A 19,445-nucleotide genomic window follows, 5' to 3' on the forward strand; every position below is an offset into this window, starting at 1 on the left:
ACATAGTGCCAATTTTTCGAAAATAAGGCTAATTTTCCGCCTAATGGTGCTGCTATTTGCTCCCTGGTAGGCGGAATTAGGGTGAAGTCATTGTGGTTGTCGTGTTGCAGTGGTAGTGGCTGTGTCTGTGCCTCTGTTATTGCCTTGCCACTGTCGTCCTCTGTAGGCACCCCCTCTGGATTGGTTTCTGCCTCTGGATCGTCTATTCTTGCCCCTTTGGGATCTTGTGGAGTCAGGAAAGGACCAATTTTTGGCAGGCCAGTTCCTGCTAAACCTTGGGGGCTGAACCTGTAAGAAATCTTTCACCGTTTGTACAGATTTTGCCTTTTCTTCCATTTTCTTCATTACCTGCTGGGCAGGTGTACCAAACAAACTGGTCTTATCCATAGGAGCATCTAATAATTTAGCTTTAACATGATCCGGTAAGGCCTGTTCTTTCAACCATGCATGTCTTCTTATCACTGTGCCAGTCATGGCTGATCTAAATGAAGCCTCCAGTGCATCATAGCCACATTTTAAAGAATGGTTACTAACCTGTTGTATGTTATTTACCATTTCTAATACATATTTCTTATCTATAGAGTCATCAGAGGATAGCTTTTTAGTTAACTGATCAAGCATAAACTCTTGGTATTGTATCATGTGAAACTGACAGTTTAAAGCTCTAGCTGAGAGAGTAGCTGAGGTGTAAACTTTTTTGCCCCATCTATCTAAAGACCTGGATTCCCTTTCAGAAGGAATAGGATTTTTTGCTGTGGTCGAGACTACTGCCTTAGGCCCCTGGGATATGGTTTCGGGGTCTGCCAGTGGGGCCTTGTGTAGGTGGTGATGAGTGTCTGGCACCCTGTAAAATCTATCTGGTTTGGCAGGGGCTGGAGGTAAGGAATCAGGTGCAGTACAGACATCATTAAATGCATCGTCCACAACAGAAAGGACAGGAGGTATAGCTAAGGGCCTATGCTGTGGTAAGTGCAGAAAAGTCCTAAGTCTTTTTCTGGAATCTGAGAAATCCTGTTGTTGCCATTGGAATTGTTCTCTCATGGCATGTAAGGTTTCCCCAAAGGAGAATTCCTCTGGTGGAGAGGCAGCTGGAATGGATTCTTCAGCATCGGAGTCTTCATAATTGGAGAAAGGAGCCTCTGGCTGGTCTGTAATATCTGAGTCATCCGCAGAATCATCAGAGGAGACAGGCTCGGGGGGCTCTGCTCTAGGTCTCTTTTCTGGGGGTTGAGAGGCCCTATCAGGGTGAGATTGAGATCCCCTAATTAAGGATATTAAATCTTGTGCCAGAGTAAGCATTTGTGAACTAGTAGTGGGCCTGGTTGAAGGTGGTTTAACAGGCACTGATGTAGAAGATTTGGCTGCTTTAGCCCTGGCAAAGGCCTTAATAGACATGGCTGCAGGAGGCCTAGCAGCACCACGTGCTGGGGTAGAAACATCCAAAGGGATGGTGTCTGATAAGTCACTAGTAACTACAGGTGTAGGTATAATTTCTGAGGCTGTTTCAAGTAAATTGGCAGAAGCCTCAGTTGTAGGCATTGATTCGGCTGTATTTTGATCAGTTTTCTTGGTTTCGGCCGAAACCGAGACACTCGCAGTTTGCTTAACCGTGGTTTCGGCCGAAACCACGGACCGCGAGTGTCGGTCTTTTTCTTTGCGTTTTTTTAACAATTTGGGTAGTCGGAGGATCCGACGGAATAATGTACGTAAAATCTGAGCCGAAAAACTGTTCAGCAAACTCCGACCGACGCCTAAGCGTTCGTCGGTTGAAGGAAGCACAGGCCGAACAGGCTGCTACGTCGTGGTCTGGGCCTAAACAAGGCAAACAGTAAGAGTGGAAATCTTTATGAGGTATTTGTTTCCCACAAGTTAAACAGTTATTGACTTTTTCTGACATCGGCTGAGGCAAGAAAGAGTCCCCAACGGGGTACTTAGCTTTTAGAAGTCTTCGAAGTAGTATTCGGTAGTAGTAATCTCTGGATCTGACCGACCGGCACTTGCGAACAGCTTCTGCTTCGGGCGCCACGCGGCAAGAAAGACTGAGGAAAATGGCGTTGGCTGATGCCTTTATACCCGAAGACCAGCAGAGATGACGTCGGGTGAAGTGCGACATCAGCCGAAGCCGGACCCAGACTTTGGAATCCGGCCGACCGAAGGGCTGCCTGACGACAGGACAACCCAGTTGTTATGACTGCAGATGCATCCATGAAGGACATCTTATGATTTTGTCTCACAACAAACCCTCAGACCTTCTGTCTCCCTTCATGATTCATTCTTCTACCACCGCCAAAACAGAATCCATTTCTCACACTAAGCTTCTTGGTGTCACAAATGATACGATGAGATTTGACAAGCACATTACCCTAACTATAAAAAAGTTCACATTAAATTATGCTATCTCTAGAGAGTCAAACCCTTCCTCACCTACTCCACAAGACCATCTATTGCCAGAACAAACCTATTCTCTACTCTTCTTTATATCTCACCCATTCTCACCAACCTGTACAAAACACAACTGGCAAAACTAGATTCCTGCTACAACAAAACTGCCAGATTTGCCAATGCTCCTCATAGAGCCCATCACTATACTGCGCTATGCCAACTAAATTGGCTTGAGCTCCCCAATTACCTCACACACACCCAACTCACTATAGCCCACAGAATATTTTACCTCCCAGACAAGTGTCCTGCACTCCACAACCTACTTCAACCCCAGTCTAATAAAAGACTACTTAGATCTTCTGACAAATTCTTCTTACAAGTCACAAAAGCTAACTTTTTGGGCAATTCTCTTTACTCCAACTGCATTGCTAGAGCATGGAACTCAATCCCCCAATACATACTTACCACACCAACTCACCTACAGTTCAAATTACTCCTCAAATCTCACCTAATTCTTGGCTCTGCTCCTGCCTTACACCTGGGTGACCCCCCCCCCGGCATCTTTAAATGCTTACTTTCACTACACCTCATTATAGATCTTTACGCAATCAGGCTTATATAGGAGTCTCTCTTTCCCATCTGAGTCCACTCCTACACACTCTCTCTAGATCCTCTGTCTATTTCCTCTCTGTCTCATCCTTTCTTCTTTTTCTTTCTGAACTTCTCTACATCCTATTCCAAGTTTACTGCTCTTTTAGTCAGTCTTTCTTATCTAAACAAAAAAAAATATCTACTTCCCACTATGCATATATTGTATAGTCAACTGTTCTGTCTATGCTTGCATTACTATATATATCTTGTACTCCATGTATGTACTACTACTGTACGAGCTTACGTATTGTATAATTTATTTGTACCAATCTATATATGTTTGAGGCTTTCCCCACAGGCCTCCGCTGAAAAAGGGCATATGCCAAGTCAGACTATCCCGGTCAACAAACATTAAATAAATAAATAAAAATAAAATAAATACAGATGAAAGAAAGATCAACGTGAGTCAGAGTTGCACAATATGGGGTATTGTAAGAGGAGAGAGATGTTCGGCAAGTTTGTGAATGTAAAGTCAAAATAGGTTTAGCAGGAGGTATACTAATTGAGAACCGCAGTAATACAATGTATTGAGCTGTATAGAGCAAATTATCTAGCATAACACTACATTAATAAGCACAATATGAAACCATCACTTAGTAAACATTTACTGAATTAACCAGTTCTAGCTTCAATTAAAAACTTTACCCAAGTCAGCCTTTCATTTAGCACTACTTCAACCTTTTCTCTTTGCCTATAACCCGTTACCAATATCTAATAGGGGAGGCATTCTCTAAACTGCAATCCAAACTTTTGACTGGCCTCATAACACTATCACCTTTCCCTCTGTAGTTATTTGCTCCTAATACCTTGGTCCCTTCAAAAACTTTCTCCAGTACTTTCGAGCCCCTCTTGCCTCTTTCCTATACTCCTGCTTACTGTCACCCTTGCGGGTAAGACTCTTGCCATTCTTGTGTTGGCTTACTTTTTCAAATACTTTCTTGAGCTTTATAAATGTAATAATCAATACGGTGGTTATTATCCTTAAGAACCTACATTCAAAATCATACTCTCCCCTTATTTCATAAAACCCTTCCCCTGTTTCATCATCATCCCTGTTCATACTGACATATAATCTTCTGCCTGTGCTATATACAGGGGCCTTAACTGCACAGCTCTAAAGTATACCTTAAAATCAAGTGATTTTAAACCACTCTTCCAATACCAAATAAAGTCTTTCAACTCTTCATTAAAATTTTGTCCAAAACTTTTCTTCTGGTTAATAAAAATATGCCTGACCTGTACACAAACTAAAGGGATGAAAAACCTGTTCACTGCTTGTGGCTTATGATCCATATCCATAATCATAACCAGGAACTTCCATTTTTTCAGTTTCAGTATAATCTTTTGTTTAGTCTCTTCCCATGCTGTCAAAATTCTTTTTAATCCATACACCCAAATATTTCATGTCCTCATAAATACAGCTACTGCTGAACCATTTCATGTGTGGGTACTTAGTTACTGTGACAGCTTTTCATCTCCAATAATTTTATATCCCCAAAAGTGTTGAAACCATCTCAGAATGTTACACAAAAAAATACCCTTGTCCAGATTTATCAAGAACATATACCTTTTCTGGCTTTATCAAGCTCAAAATATCATCTGCTATTTTTTCTTGATTGGATATGATCTTAAATTTGAGAGTCCCTTATTATTTACATTTTTTTGCCAGTGGCTTTAGATATACAGCAAATAATGAAAGAAAAGAGTACACCCCTGCTCAATTTCTCTGTTTAGCCACAGCTTGTCGGAAAGGAACTATCCCACCTTAATTCATGCCTCCAATCATTCATACATCTTCAGAATTAACCACCATCTCCTTTTATCAATATCTATGACAGTGTTTACTTGTGATTACATATGGATTATTTTGAATGGGGTTACCAACTGTTACCTCTTTGCACATTACAGTCCCTATTTGGGCACATGTGTCCTGCAAAAAAAAAAAAAAAGTGAAAAATGGTAAATGTCCCCAGATTTTATGAGAAAAAAAATCATAAGCTTCCTTTAATAGCTGCATAAAACAAATTATTTTATAGCTGAAACACCAAAATATTATATGGCACAGCTTAATCAACTCCAATGCTACAACACTAATATTTTATTTTGGCAAAAAAGTGATGTTCACTCCTTTAAATTGGCTACAGTGTCCTGCAAAATCTCATGTTTCCACAAAAAAAATTTTCAGTTTGGGCGTCTGAAAAGGAAGCAACCCTAATTTTGATACATCTATTACAGCAAAACTTGAAACTGTTCTGTACACTGCATGCAACCTATGCTGACATTGTTTGTATTACATATTATTTTACTATTTGTCACTCTTACTTAGTAATTCTCTTGTTACTGTTGAATGTATTACTGTCTTTGCCATTGTAGCTAGAGTAGTGACTGAAAAAGATTTCAGAAGCAGCTCACTTACCCATTTAGCAAAAGACAGACACACATTTTATATATATATATATATATATATACACACATATATATATATATATATATATATATATATATATATACACACACATATACAAACACACACACACACACACACACACACACACACACACACACTATATATATACTGTATACTATAGTTGGTCGAATTACATTTGGTCGAAAATATTTTCAGACAGCCCACTTCACTGAAACCTCATTTGACTGAAAGCACATTTGGTCAAATTACATTTGGTCGAAAAAGGAATATAGCCCCTGCCTCACTGCAGTGCGACCCTGGAGTGAGAATCTAAAGTTAGGAGGTGTGTGGGGAGGCACAGCCCCCCACATTTTGCAACCAGTTTTTACTGATGTTATATGCTTTAATGTATTTTTAATGGACACACATGTTTATAATAGTACATAAACTGCAATTATGTGGAGGGCTATTCCCTCACACCCCCCAACTTTATATTCTCACTCCAGGGTTGCACTGCAGTGGGGCAGGGGCTATATTCCATTTTTGATCAAATGTAATTCGACCAAATGTGCTTTCAGTCAAATGAGGTTTCAGTGAAGTGGGCTGCCTGAAATCATTTCAGTAGACCCATATATATATATATATATATATATATATATATATATATATATATATATATAGGTTCATAGGTTCATACTAGGCTATCTGCCCTAGGGCATTTATAAGCCTAGCCAGAGTATGTTTGGCTTTCGCCACCCATTTTAAATTAATTTTGCTATGCCCTTTTTCGAGGTTAGTATACTGTGCCTCTGTCTAACAGTGACACAGAAGTGATACCCGGGGTAAACCTACGATCTCCCATCCAATCATCAAGATTCCTCTTGAAAAGAGTCAATGAGGGACTCTGCCTAACCTGGACTGGGATTTTATTCCAGAGTGAAGGGAGCCTCTGGGTTATGAATCTGTCCCTCCAGCATGTCCTATTTATTTCAGTGCTGAGGTTCAAGTCTCGAGCGTGTAGCTCGATGGGCTTTGGATTTTTGAGGTGCAGCATGTCCCTTAATTCCGGGTTGGACATGGCCTTATACGTCAGGCACAGGTCACCTCTGAGCAGGCGGTATGCTACTGAGTAGAGCTGGAGTTTCTTTAACCGGGCAGCATATGGCATCTGTTTGAGCCCTTTGATCCTCTTGGTGAGGTACTTTTGGGGTCTTTCCAGTTGCTGCAGGTGTTTGGTAAGGTACATCCCAAAGGGGCATTGTACTCAATTATGGGCCTGATGAGGGATGAGTAAAGAGGCACGATGACCTCCCTAATCTAGATGTGAATCCCTTCATGATTAGGTGGGCTATATAAAATGTTTTTCTAACCACTTTGGCCACGTGGTTGTCAAATGAGAGATTGCTATCAACTTGGGTCCCCAGGTCCCTAATTACTTCTTCTGTACTTAATGGATTACCACCTATGTGGTAATTTGTGGGCACTTTGTTTTTGCCAAAGGGGATGACTATACACTTTTTGGCATTTAGCTTGAGGCCATGGCTCTGGCACCAGTTGTCTGTTTCTATGAGGCCCTTTTGGAGGATGCTTGTGTCGGCTGGAGAGTCGATTATGGCGCCCAGTTTGCAGTCATCTGCGAACTTGGTCAGCCACAGTCCTTCCGTGTTGGCCTGTACCTCCGAGAAACATATACCAAACGACTGAGCCTTGTGGGACGCCACTTGTAACTGGTTTGGAGTCTGACATGGCTCCAGCAATTCTAACCATGTGGGTTCTGTCCTTGAGCCAGTTTGCAACCCATCTAGTGACATAGGGGTTTATATTTAAGCTGGTGAGCTTATCTATAATGCCCGAGTGGGGTATTGTATCGAAGGCTTTTGCGAGGTCCAGATAGGCTGTGTGGACCACCTTCCCTTCGTCAATGGCCTTGGTGACTGTTTCAAAGAAGTCAACCAGGTTTAAGAGGCAGGATCTGCCCTTAAAGCCAAACTGGGTAGGATCCAGTGTCTGTAGGTCCCCAATATCTTTATTTATGAGGTCCATGATGATCCTTTCCATAGCTTTGCAGACCAAGCTAGTCAGGCTTATGGGGCGATAGTTTCCAGGGTCCGTTGAGGCACCACCTTTGTGGAGAGGGACCACTGTTGCTGTACGCCACTCTTTGGGTACATATCCTGTAGTAAGGCTGAGATTGAACAGTAGTTTTATGTTTGGGTTTAGCTCTTCTTGGAGTTCATGCAGGACGCAGCCTGGGACACCGTCTGGTCCCATTGATGCTGTGTTTTTTGCTTTGGAGAGGGCGGCTCCCACCTGAGCATCTGAGATGTCAGGGGGGCAGCACTCTGCTGGGATAGATATTTGCCCTTTTGGTGGGGAGGGGGGGGGGAGAAGTTTGCACTGAACCTGTCAGCTAGGATGTTGGCAATGTCTGTGGGATCAGTGTATTTTTTTGTTATTTTGGACTAATTCTGAGCATATCTGGGAATCCCCACCCAGGTTCCTAACATAACTAAAGAAAGCCTTATGATTATCCTTAGTGTCCTAACAGATAGATATTTGGGACTCCTGCAGTCGAAATGTTTGTTGATCGACATCCGATTAAATTGACTACATGTGGTTGACAGGTATGTGAGATATACAATTTGTGAGTGGGGGAATATTCCCTTTCCGCGGGGAATGTGCAATCTCAGAGTTAGCATATGTAATTACCAGTAGGTGTGAGGTGCGTTACGTGTTTTTTTTTTTTTTTTTTTGTGTGGAAATTGCATGTGCCACGGTTCTCTATTGGTGCATACGTGGCAGTATGTTGAGGTTTGGTTTATCAAATTTTTGATGATGTTTGGGTCTGTCGATATAGGTTAGAATACTTGTATACATATACATATACACGCACACAGACACACGCATACAAATTCACTTGACAGTTAAGACACCAGGAAGGAGAAGCCTGTAACTTACAATAGTTTCTTTGATTACAGGATGCATGACCAGTGGCAATGGATACTTCTATAGATTTATTTCATAAGTTCGGGGAAATCACATTTATAACATGAATTGTTAGTTGTTAATAAATTAATGTATTCTTATTTATTCAGTAATATTGTGATAACTGAAATCAGTGGAGTAATGAAGTTCCCCGGGGTGAGGGATACAAAACAAGAAAGGGTGTACATTCTGATGTTAGCCTCTCCATTTAATATATTTATTTATTTTATTTTACATTTGTTGACCAGGACAGTCTAACTAGATTTATGTCCATTTTTCAGCAGAGTCCCGGGGATATAAGCTCCACAAGATTGCTAGCCTACTAACATACAGGTACTAGTTGTTATACAGTTAAATACTACAAATTTTAAACAGTTCAGGAATCTTCACAGTTTACACAAAAAACATGTTACAAGCATTAGATAAGATATTTTAGACTTTATGTACAAGACTTCATTAGTAACTAGAAAGTAATTGTTAAACAAATACATACTTCAAGTTTCAACAGTTCAGCAATGCTCACAGTTTAAACAATACTTGTTGCCTGCCATTAGGTAGGATGCTTTAGAATTACATGCAGAAGAATTTAACTAGGTATTTTAAATTATCTCTATTAGGGTAAGTTATGTTTTTGCCAAGGAAAGGCCTTGATCTAAAAAGACACAGATAAAGCAGGAATTAGGTCTTAAGAGAGGGTATTTGGGATATAGTATGAGATTAGTCTGGATTTGTACAGGGACATAACCAAAGGGTTTTAAGATAGAGTTTCAGATTGTGTTTAAAAAGTGTAAATGAAGACAGTGATGTAAGTTCACGGGGGAGTTGGTTCCAATACTTTCCAACTGCATGTGAGAACAGAGCATCTCCTGCCATGTTATTAGATTTACATGTTGATACAAGTAGTTTATTAGATGAGCGTAAAGTTGAAAGGTTCTTATATTGGGTAATGAGACTAGCAAGTATTGGGGTATTGATAGGCTGGAAAAGGGTTTTGTGCGCTATGGTGAGTAGTTTAAAGTGAATCTGATTCAGAAGCTCTAACCAGCCTAATTGTTTCAGGTTATGGCAGTGATGGGTCCTAAAGGAGGAAGCAGTAGCAAATTTGGCAATGCTATTGTAAGCGTTGGATAGCTTGTTAAGGTTATCTTTTGACAAGTTAGTATATATGGAAGAAGCATAGAGAAGTGTAGAGATAAGGTGGGAATAGGCAATAGTGGTTCTGGCTAGTGGGGAGAGAAAGGGTTTTATCCTATAGAGGAAGCCTAGTTTCCTGTTGACAGTTTTTTATGTATTGTTGCTATGGGTTTCAAAGTTCAGGTTGTTATCAGTGGCTACTCTAGAAGTTTAGTTGATGGATCGGGAGATAAGAGTGTACCATTATTGGATAAGACTGAAAAGTTCATTGGGAGTGATTCATGGGTAGGAGTGAAGATGAGGAGTTTATTTTTTTTTGGGGTTCAAGAGGAGGCAGCGTTGTAGAAACCAATTTTCTGTTTTATTGAACATTGATCGAGTTAGAGTCTGTAGTTGGGATTGAGATTTAGCTGAGCAAATTATTGTCGAATCATCTGCGTACTGTACACATTAGTTAAAGGAATAGCTAGGTTGAGGTCATTGATAAATATTGAGAAAAGGAGGGGGCCCAATATAGAGCCCTGAGGAACACCTAGGGTAACTAGGAGATAGGATGAGAGGTTGTTGTCCCATAACACTGCCTGCTGTCTATTATCAAGGTAGGACTGGAACCATTTTATAGTCTTTGTGTCCAGAGAGAAGGATTTTAGAATACTGAGAAGTAAGTGGTGGTTGACCATGTCGAATGCTTTTGAAAGGTCGATGAAAAGTGCTGAAGAGAGAAGATTGTTATTATGGTTTTTACTGATGCTGTCAGTGAAGGATAGCAGTGCAGTTGTACTGTGGAAAGGCCTGAAGCCATGTTGAGATTTGGCCAGTAAATTGTTCTGCAGTAGGTGGTCTAGGAACTGTCCGTGGATGCCCTTTTCCATTATTTTAGCTAATGGGGAAAGTAGTGCTATGGGACGATAGTTAGAATATTCTCTGAAGTTTCCACCCTTGTGTAGGGGGATAATGTAGGAGATTTTCTAGATGGTGGGAATAGTGCTTTCTTGTATGGTTCTATTTATCAGCAATGATACAGGATAAGCTATGAATTTGGCTGCCTTTTGCAGGTATTCAGCAGGTAGCTGGTCAGCTGAGGGGGTAGAAGGTTTTAGTTTACTTAAGAGGTTGCAGATGAGGGAAGTTGGGACAGGTTGCAGGTTTAGAGTTGGGAGAGAGTAAGTAGTATTGGTTGGAAGGGCAGAGCTATCGGCTGTTAGCTGATTAGCAAGTGTTTGGATGGCCTCAGTGAAGAAGGTATTAAAAGCATTAGCAGTTTGCTTTGGATTGTCAGAATTTGATCCTATAGGGGGTGGTGTTGCGGATTGGCCTAGTTGAAGTAGTCTGTTTATGCTAGCCCAGAACTTTTGTGGATTATTTTGGTTGGTCTGTTGGAGGTGGAAGTAAAAGTTTTTTTTTTATCTTAGAGTATAGCTTTCTTAGTCTCATTTCTGTTTTGCCTGAATTGTTGTTGGTCTAGGGGGTTTTTAGTTGTTCTCCATAGTGCCCAAACATTATTTCTCTGTTGAATTTTCTGCTTGGTTTTCTTTGTAAGCCATGGGGCGGGTTTAGATTTAATTTTGATGGAACGCTTTGGTGCATGGTGGTTAAGGATTGTTACAAATTTTGAGTTAAAGTAGTTTGTTGCTTCAAGTTGGAGGTATTTTTTAGGTGACCAATCACATTCTTTTAGTTCAGCTTGGAAGTTATTAGAGTTAAAGTTTCTGTTGCTTCTTATTGTTTTATATATGGTTGGGTTGTGTGAGCTCGACCTTTGTCTGATTATGTAAGTGAGAGAATAGTCACTTACATCGTCAGGGAGGGTGCCTACATTATAGAGTTGTTGGTGATTATTTATTAGAATCCAGTCTAGAATGGATTCTTTGTTACTGGGTTTATTAATTCTGCTTGGGGGTTAATTGTTTGTGAGAAGCCATTAAGGTTAATATGGGAGGTTGGTGATTCAGTAGAGCAGTCCTTCCAGTCTATATTAAAGTGTCCAATAATTATTGTCTCTTGGGGAATTTTTGTGGAGAGCTCAGCAAGGATACCTTCCAGAGTGGTGATGTTACCAGGGGGGCAAGTAGATACATATTATATTTAGGGATTTGCTGAGATTAAGTTGAAGTCTGGTGCTAATGATTTCTGCATTGTTTTTTGAAGAGGAACCAAGATCTAGTATATATATTTGTAGCCCTTCTTTATAGAAGATAGCAACTCCCCTTCCTTTTTTTTTACTTTGCGGTCTTGTCTCAAGATGTTGTATCCAGATGGAATAATTTCAACATCTTGTGTAGTGGGTTTTAGCCATGTTTCTGTTAAACAAAGTATATCAAAGGAATGAACATCCAGGAGAGCATGGAGGTGGGCAATTTTATTATTTATGTTGCGAATATTGAGGTGAGCTATATAGAGTGAGTTGGGAGATTTAGACGGGATATTTGGGGTAGAGGGAACATGAATTTGTGGTTCTGTGCTTGTTTTATGCCCTGGTCCTGAGTTAGGATGAATGTCCCCATCTAGTAAGGAGAGGTGTAATCGTTTGTTTAAGGGATTGTGGAGGTTAAAGTAATGGTGAAGAGTCTTTTTTAGGTTTTAGATGGTTGTATTTGATATGGGTCAGTCTGTGATATTTAGCAGGTAAATAGCTAGGTAACGATGTTATATTTATATGTTCTGGGGAGTTAGAGGTATAGTACTTGTTTGTGCATTAGGGAAGTTCAGCTCTAAATTTTTGACTGCTCATATGAGGTTAGCAGGTAGGCTGCTGTTAGAGAAAGTAGGAGAAAGAATGATTAGGAGCTTTAGTTGGATTTGGAAAGGTCGTGTTTGCATAGTGACTAATAAGCTTACTGATGTTCTTTAAAGGGGAGGAGTTATACTAGGGGTGATTAGAGAGAGGTGTATGTAGAATGTTAACAAGATGACTATTGTGATTGGATTGGAGAGGAAGAGGGTGTGGTGAGCATGTACATGCTTAGGAGCAGTAGGGGTGGGTGGAAATTGGGGCTAGGGTAGGGGAGCGGAGTGGGCCTGCAGGGCGAACGGACTGGGTAGAGACAAGAGAGGTAAGGAGCTGAAAAGAACAATAAGTTGAAGCAGGGATTACAGTAGGTAGATAACCCTAAATCCTGGAATAAAGTTAAAAGAGTAGATAATAGAGCTATTTGGAGGGTGTGTGAGAGCTAACCATAAAAATAAACAGATGTTATGGGCTACAGTTTAATAGCAAGCCTGTGGATAAACAGTATATAGCAAAGGTGTAGTACAGGTCAGGAGAAGGCTTCAAGGCCTGGAAGGGACAAGTCTGCCACCTGGTAGCCCAAATTAATTTATTGTAAGCAGGGAAAAAGGAGGGAGTTTAGGTTCCTAATGCAAGAAAAGGAGTAGTGGTTCTGAGTGTCTTTAAATGGTGGAAAAAGTAGATTAGACTGGTTACAGAGTGGGGAGGGAGTAAAGCTGCTGGTTCTTCTGGCTAGTGCTTTAAAGCCACCTAGATCTAATAATAAGTTATAGTCTATACTGGCCGAGATAGTTTAGACACATACTTTCATGCTCCCTTTACTGAGAAAGTACAGGGATAGGTTGCTCAACTGTGGAGACTGAAGGGAGTTTGGACATGGTCCTTGTTCTTCGGGTTGTTAGTTTCTGTGTCCTAGAGCAGTGTACTCAGATTGGAGAGTTGGGATTGTTTTAGGAGGAAAAGAGAGAGAGACAAATAGTAGAAACAAGATATTTAGTTTAGTATCAAAGGCACTGTAATTAAACAGAATATTACAAGTATATAATCAGATAGAACTGTACAAAAATGTAGTTCAAGCTATCAGGCTCTCAAGTTGTTTAGAAAGATGCATCACTTCTTACAAGTCTTATAATCAGTATTATAGCAAGTCCTTATCAAAAGTAAGTCAGCAAAATTCTGGTCAAATCTTATTATTCTAACTAGGCTAGGAACAAGACTATAAGAAGCTACAAGGTATATATCCAGTTAGGTAACAATGATAGCTGTAAAGTTATCATTAGCGCTAACACTATAGAGCATGAACTATAAATATTGCTTAACTATAGCTTACATCAATAATGTAGTTCACGCTTTTTAACAGCTTATATACATATATATATATATATATATATATATATATATATATATATATATATATATATAAATAATGCAGATAGTAACTATATATGTAAGCCTACGTGTGCTTAATGAACATAAGTATTGTAAAAGCATAGCATGGTTAAATAAGCATGTACAATTATTCCTGTATGAATGCTGCCAACACATTTACAATTGTTACAGCACTTCCAATGTTTTTAATCATAGACCTGAAACAATAACCTTACGTGGACATTGCAGGGAAGTAGATTTCTCTAACTTAATGCAGGGACCTTGGACATAGTAAATATGTGGGAGCGTTAAGAAAAGTAAAGACTCAAGCATTAAAAATACTACATTAAATGACCACTCATATGGGGCATCTGATTTAAGGTGGTGCAGCTTTTACATCAATGTTTAAGACTTAAGAACACCCTAAACTATAAAAATTGAAGACATTTTATTACGCAGTTATGGAAATATTTTCAAGGAAAAAATATGATCTTCAACAGCTTAGTAGTATTAGTAGCAGCACCGCCACCAGGTAGACTGCAGCAGTCTTTTCAATTGTACAAAACTCCTTTCTTTTTTTTCTGCAGGGGTTATAGTTAAGTTTTCTTTTCTAATAATACAAACTCTCTGAAGTTTTACTCGAGACCACTGCAAATGATGCAAACTTTTCTTATTTGATTACTGTCATGAAAAAGTAAGTATGCAGTTGAAAGTTTACAAGGAATATGATTAACCTCCTTACTCAGCTAAGTATAGATACTGTACAAAACTGCAATTAAAACTGATAGCCAGTGATTTTAAACTATGTGACCAAAAAAAGATTCACACCAGCCCACACCCTCAAAAAAGTGCTTGCATGAAAATCATCCAAATAAAAGTTACCATTTTGCATAAATGGAGGAGGGACAAAGCCTACCATTTTGCATAAATGGAGGAGGGACAAAGCCTCCCCAGTTTCACATGTGTGGCCATGCCCCGTCCAATGCTACTCAAGGAAGGGCATGTAACACACTGCCAGTTCCACCTCAATGAGCTATCAGCCACCAGACAGCAACTGATGCAAAAAAACATGGCAAATCCATTCTGACTAAACTAGTTTCACAGTTAGACTATCAATTACATGTTCCTGACTTCTTTTGAAATGAATGAAATGATTCACCAACTCATCCCTGCATCCCACCCCCAATGTGTGTACAGCCTTCTGAGAGCTGGATCCTCTGGCAACCTTAACACATCTCAACAAGGCAAGTCTTACTGTAGGCTCTCTCTGCATATTTGGGAAAAAAATGAACGAGGACAGACTTTACAGCCAGAGGTCATCAACACACAGTTATAGCATGCTAACACAAGGTGTGCTCAATGTTAATACACTAATGCCCTCAAACCTTAATTTCTTTTCAACTAGCCACTCAGGACAGTAAATGTTGAATCTAGGTAATCTGGTCGCAGTGATCCAGAGCTTTAGAGGTTCTTCCACTCTGACAAAAATGAAAACAGAAAGCATGTAAAAGTGAAGAAGAGGGGATTAATGATGATGCTCTCTAGCATTAGCCATGTGACACTTAAGGGGAGCTTTATCCCTCCCTCAACTTTTCAAAAAAGAAAGTGATCCACTGACTACTCAGCAGTCTCAGCATATTGCCAAACACAGGTCAACTGCAGCATAAGAAATATTGAAATACACCAGTTTTGCATGTGCTGTTTTATATATAAACCAGTTTATCCTAAGACAATGTACTGCCCCCAAGAAAAGATGACTGAAGTATGAAGACCACCTGTGGTTCACTGCTTACAGAAAATGAGAAAGCCATTTTAGTAGTTGATTTAAATGGGACATTTCACTATTTTTGTGACAGTTTTAGTTATAGATACCTAATAGGTCTTAGCATGTTAGCAATACTTTAAAATTAACTAGCTTGTATAAACAAAACTGGGTGACGTTTACAGACTGAAATACACAGTGTATGTAACAACAACAGTACAAACAGAAGGCTGAAAATGTGTTTTAACAGGTCAGGTACGTTGAAAGAAAGAAAACTGGAAGACTTCTAAAGACTCTTGAAATGCACCAACTGTGATTCTGCAAAAAGAAACTGGTACCTTTTTTCAGCCCAGTCAATGACTGGGTCCCATTCATTCCTTTGCAGTTCTACCAGCTTTGGAGGTTCTTCCACTCTGTAACTGACAAAAGTGAAAGAGAAAGCATTATAATCAAAGTCAATGTACACTTTATTGTCATTTAGAACTACACACTTGTAGCCTAAACGAAATTTCATGCATCAGCTCAATTCTTGAGATTACAAAGGAAAGTGAAACACACAAGTAGAGGAATAAACAAAACTAACAAATATACTACTACTCCCAATAAACGCAAAAAAGAGGAGATACATTTACCAACACTCAAATAAGAACAGAATACTCCCGAGTTAAATTGACTACCTATTTAAAGTAATACAAAACACACTACAGATTGAAATGCTAAGTTATTTGTCTAGTATTGTACTTGAGTGAGTTAAATAATACTGGCTATGGATACAATAAACAAATATTGCACTTACATAATGGCATGTAGCTCTCTCTAAAAATGAAAGGCATTCTACAGACACAATCATCAGCCTACAATTAAGCCCACAGTTAAGAATTAGGATTGGTGCAGCGGTAGTGTTGTCGCCTCACAGCAAGAGGTTCTCCTGTTCGATTCTTGGCTGGAGCGCCATCTATGTGGACTCTGCATGTCCTCCCCGTGGTCGAGTGGCGTTCGAAAGACATGAGTAGGGCGTGCCATCGTTGAAGGGTGGGCATCGAGCTGGCACCTCAGCACCGTACAAATCTACTGCCAATCATTAGCGGACCGGAGTTCCGCTGTGGCGACCCCTAACCGGGAAAAGCCAGAAGTAGTAGTAGTAAAGAATTAGGATTTCACATTCACATCTTCAATGCAGAACTACATGCACTGAAGTCGTTACAGCCGGGGGGATCAGTGGCCAGTGCTGGAAACTTCAATACTAAATGCTTGCTAAAGATGGACGAGTGTAACTGCAAAGGCTAAATCAATTAAGACATATAACTGTTCCAACGTGTACGTTATCACCAGCAAGTGTTTGGATACTTCTTAAAATCTAATTTATTCTCAAGACAAAAAAGCAACTGGTACCTTAATTTGAACTTTTTTTTTGGGTGAATAATAAAGGTTATGCATGACAATATCACTACCAAACAAAATGCATTCTCCAACTTAAGACTGATTGGTGTGTGGCATTTACATTATGCAGACAACCAAAGGCGATTTATATACCACGTGACAAAAGTTGCTATGCAGTGTGCTTCTGTGGAGCTTATTGCGTTTAAAAACAGTACATGCCATTATGCAGCTGTAGAGTTTAGAGAGTGTTTTGGTTCAATGAGTATAAAGGTGGCTCAAAGTGTTTTAAAATTCACAAACTGGCCATAAGGTGTATAGTGCCTCAATGTTTAGCGAGTTGTTTGACTTACAGTGCTTTAATATTCAGTCAGAAGCTCTGTTTTTTTTAAACATTTTATGTTAATTATCAAGTGGCATGGTTTTGCCTCATAACACTTTATTCTTTAGTAATCAGCTTGGGGACCTTCTATGTAGTCTGCACGTTCTCCGTGTTTGCATTTTTTTTTTATTTTTAAACCATGTGCTCTACTTTCCTACTACATCCCAGAGCTGTGCAGTATACAACAGGTGTCCCTCCAAATTGCCTGTGGATTTATGTGGTGTGTGAGAATGAGTGAGCGAGCAAGCAATCTTATCTTAACTGTTAATTCTTGAGCCTCATCTACCTCCAAGTCTAGCATATTCAAATATTCCATAAAATATTTCCATTTGTGCTTTTTTTTTTTATTTCCCCACTGCACTGTTTTATACAGATTTTTCAAATCTCTACAGGAGCTCTGGTTATTTTTTTTATACGTTCTCCAAGTTTGGCAGCAACTCTTTCAACTTTCTATTGCCTAAGTTGTTGTGCAAAACAGTTTTGTGCTCTGGAGTTAAAAAAAAGTTTCTTAATAGTAGTCTTTTGAAATGCTTGTATATTATCCTGGTACTACCTTGCTTTCTCTTTAGCACTCTGCAATTGCATCTCTTCTTGTTCTAGGAAATTCCCCTCATTTTGTAGTACTTTAACCTTTGTCATCCCCTCTAAATAATTCTTGTTATTTCATAACCAGATCTCTTTTTCTTTTATTTCTACCCTATTTTTAAACTCCACTTGCATATTATCACTCCACTAGCTATAACTTCTGGAGTACTTTCTAGCTTTCATAACTCCCAAATAATTAACACTTCCCCTTCCTTAAAAGTAGGTGGGGAAGCACCAATGTCTCACCTTTACTTTATTACCCTGCGTTTTTATCCAAGTAATTACTGGCATATGATCTAAAACAGTTACTGAATATGTGTTAACACTTTCAAATAAATGCACATGTTTCCATTAAATACAATTTCTGTCTAGTCTAGCTCAGTTATTATACCTTGGGTAATATGCAAATTATCTCAGCATTCCTATTACTGAATTCACGTATTGAGAAGCAGAAATGGATCAACCAGCGCATTGGGCCAGTTCTATGAACCAGAACTCCAAATCAAAATTCCACTTGAGAAACAGTAACCAAACTGACTTTACTACGAATAGTCCAAGGATATGTACAATGTTGACCTAGATTTCGTCCTACCGTAAAGACTTCTTCAGAACACTTACAATGCAACAATTTAAATACCCACCCATTCTACCTTTAATCCAATAAAAAAATCACATTCCCATTTCATGAACACTTAAAGAGACAATACCTATAAACAAATTACCACATAAAAATACTGTCATAAAAATTGTATCATAAAAATTACTAAACTAGTATTCAACAATTGCATTGCAAAACTATGAATTTAAAAATATTAAAATTATAATGTTAAAAATATTGTGAATGTTATGGTTATTATATTATAAGGTTTTACAATGGCAATTTCACTTAATAAAAATGCCTTTTATCTACAAATGTGTATATTTCATCTACCTAAAATGTGTTTAAATTTCAAAATTGGGGCAATGCTAATGGCATCATTTATGCCCGGGAAATGGTGTGCATCTAACCTTAGCTGCCATTTTAATTCACTTATATCAAGATGCACATCCAATGTTTTACCTTGGGGATCTGCTCTAATATGCTGAATGACACAGAATTTAAACTTGTGTTCCGGATGTTCACAAATATGCCTAGCTACGGCATTAACCACCTTAGAATGTTGAATGTCCAATTGATGTTCATTAACTCTCTCTCTAAAACAAGTTTTTACTACATAAAATGCAGGACAACAGTCACATTCAGCTATGTACACCACATTTTGAGTTTGACAATTAAAATGTCCAATTATAAAAATGGTGTTGGAATTAATCCTAATGTTGGGTCCTGTTTCTAATATAAACTTACAAGTTTTGCATCTACCACATTTGAAATTCCCAAAAGGTCTACCAGTAACTACAGGTTTACCCCTCAGACCATTTTCCATAATTTCTTTAAATCATCTATCCTTTCTAAAAAATATTTTTGGACAGATCCCTCCATCTTTTTATCTATGTCTTTATCCAATTTCAAGATGTCCCAATTCTTTTGGATCATCCTGACTAACCAATCAGCCTCTAAATTGTAAGTAGCCACAAAATACATCACTTCCACCTCATCTCCAATACTACGATCATCCTGACATCTTAATACTACATCTTGTTCCAAACACCTTCCAGTGTGTAAAATGGGCATATAAACACCTTG

The 19,445-nt window shown here is 39.1% G+C and overlaps 1 protein-coding gene across 1 annotated transcript in view; it reads right to left on the reverse strand.

Annotated features, from left to right (window-relative positions):
* The window catches only part of ATPAF2 (ATP synthase mitochondrial F1 complex assembly factor 2), a 332,165-nt gene that overhangs the window by 182,034 nt on the left and 130,686 nt on the right, over window positions 1-19,445 (reverse strand). Inside the window, exon 5 of the mRNA XM_044089664.1 lies at window positions 15,756-15,836. Coding sequence (XP_043945599.1) covers window positions 15,756-15,836 — 81 coding nt within the window. The remainder of the gene's footprint in view (window positions 1-15,755; window positions 15,837-19,445) is intronic.

Source organism: Protopterus annectens, chromosome 12.part0 (genome assembly GCF_019279795.1).
Source record: "Protopterus annectens isolate FY-2018-M chromosome 12.part0, PAN1.0, whole genome shotgun sequence".
Lineage (NCBI taxonomy): Eukaryota > Metazoa > Chordata > Ceratodontiformes > Protopteridae > Protopterus > Protopterus annectens.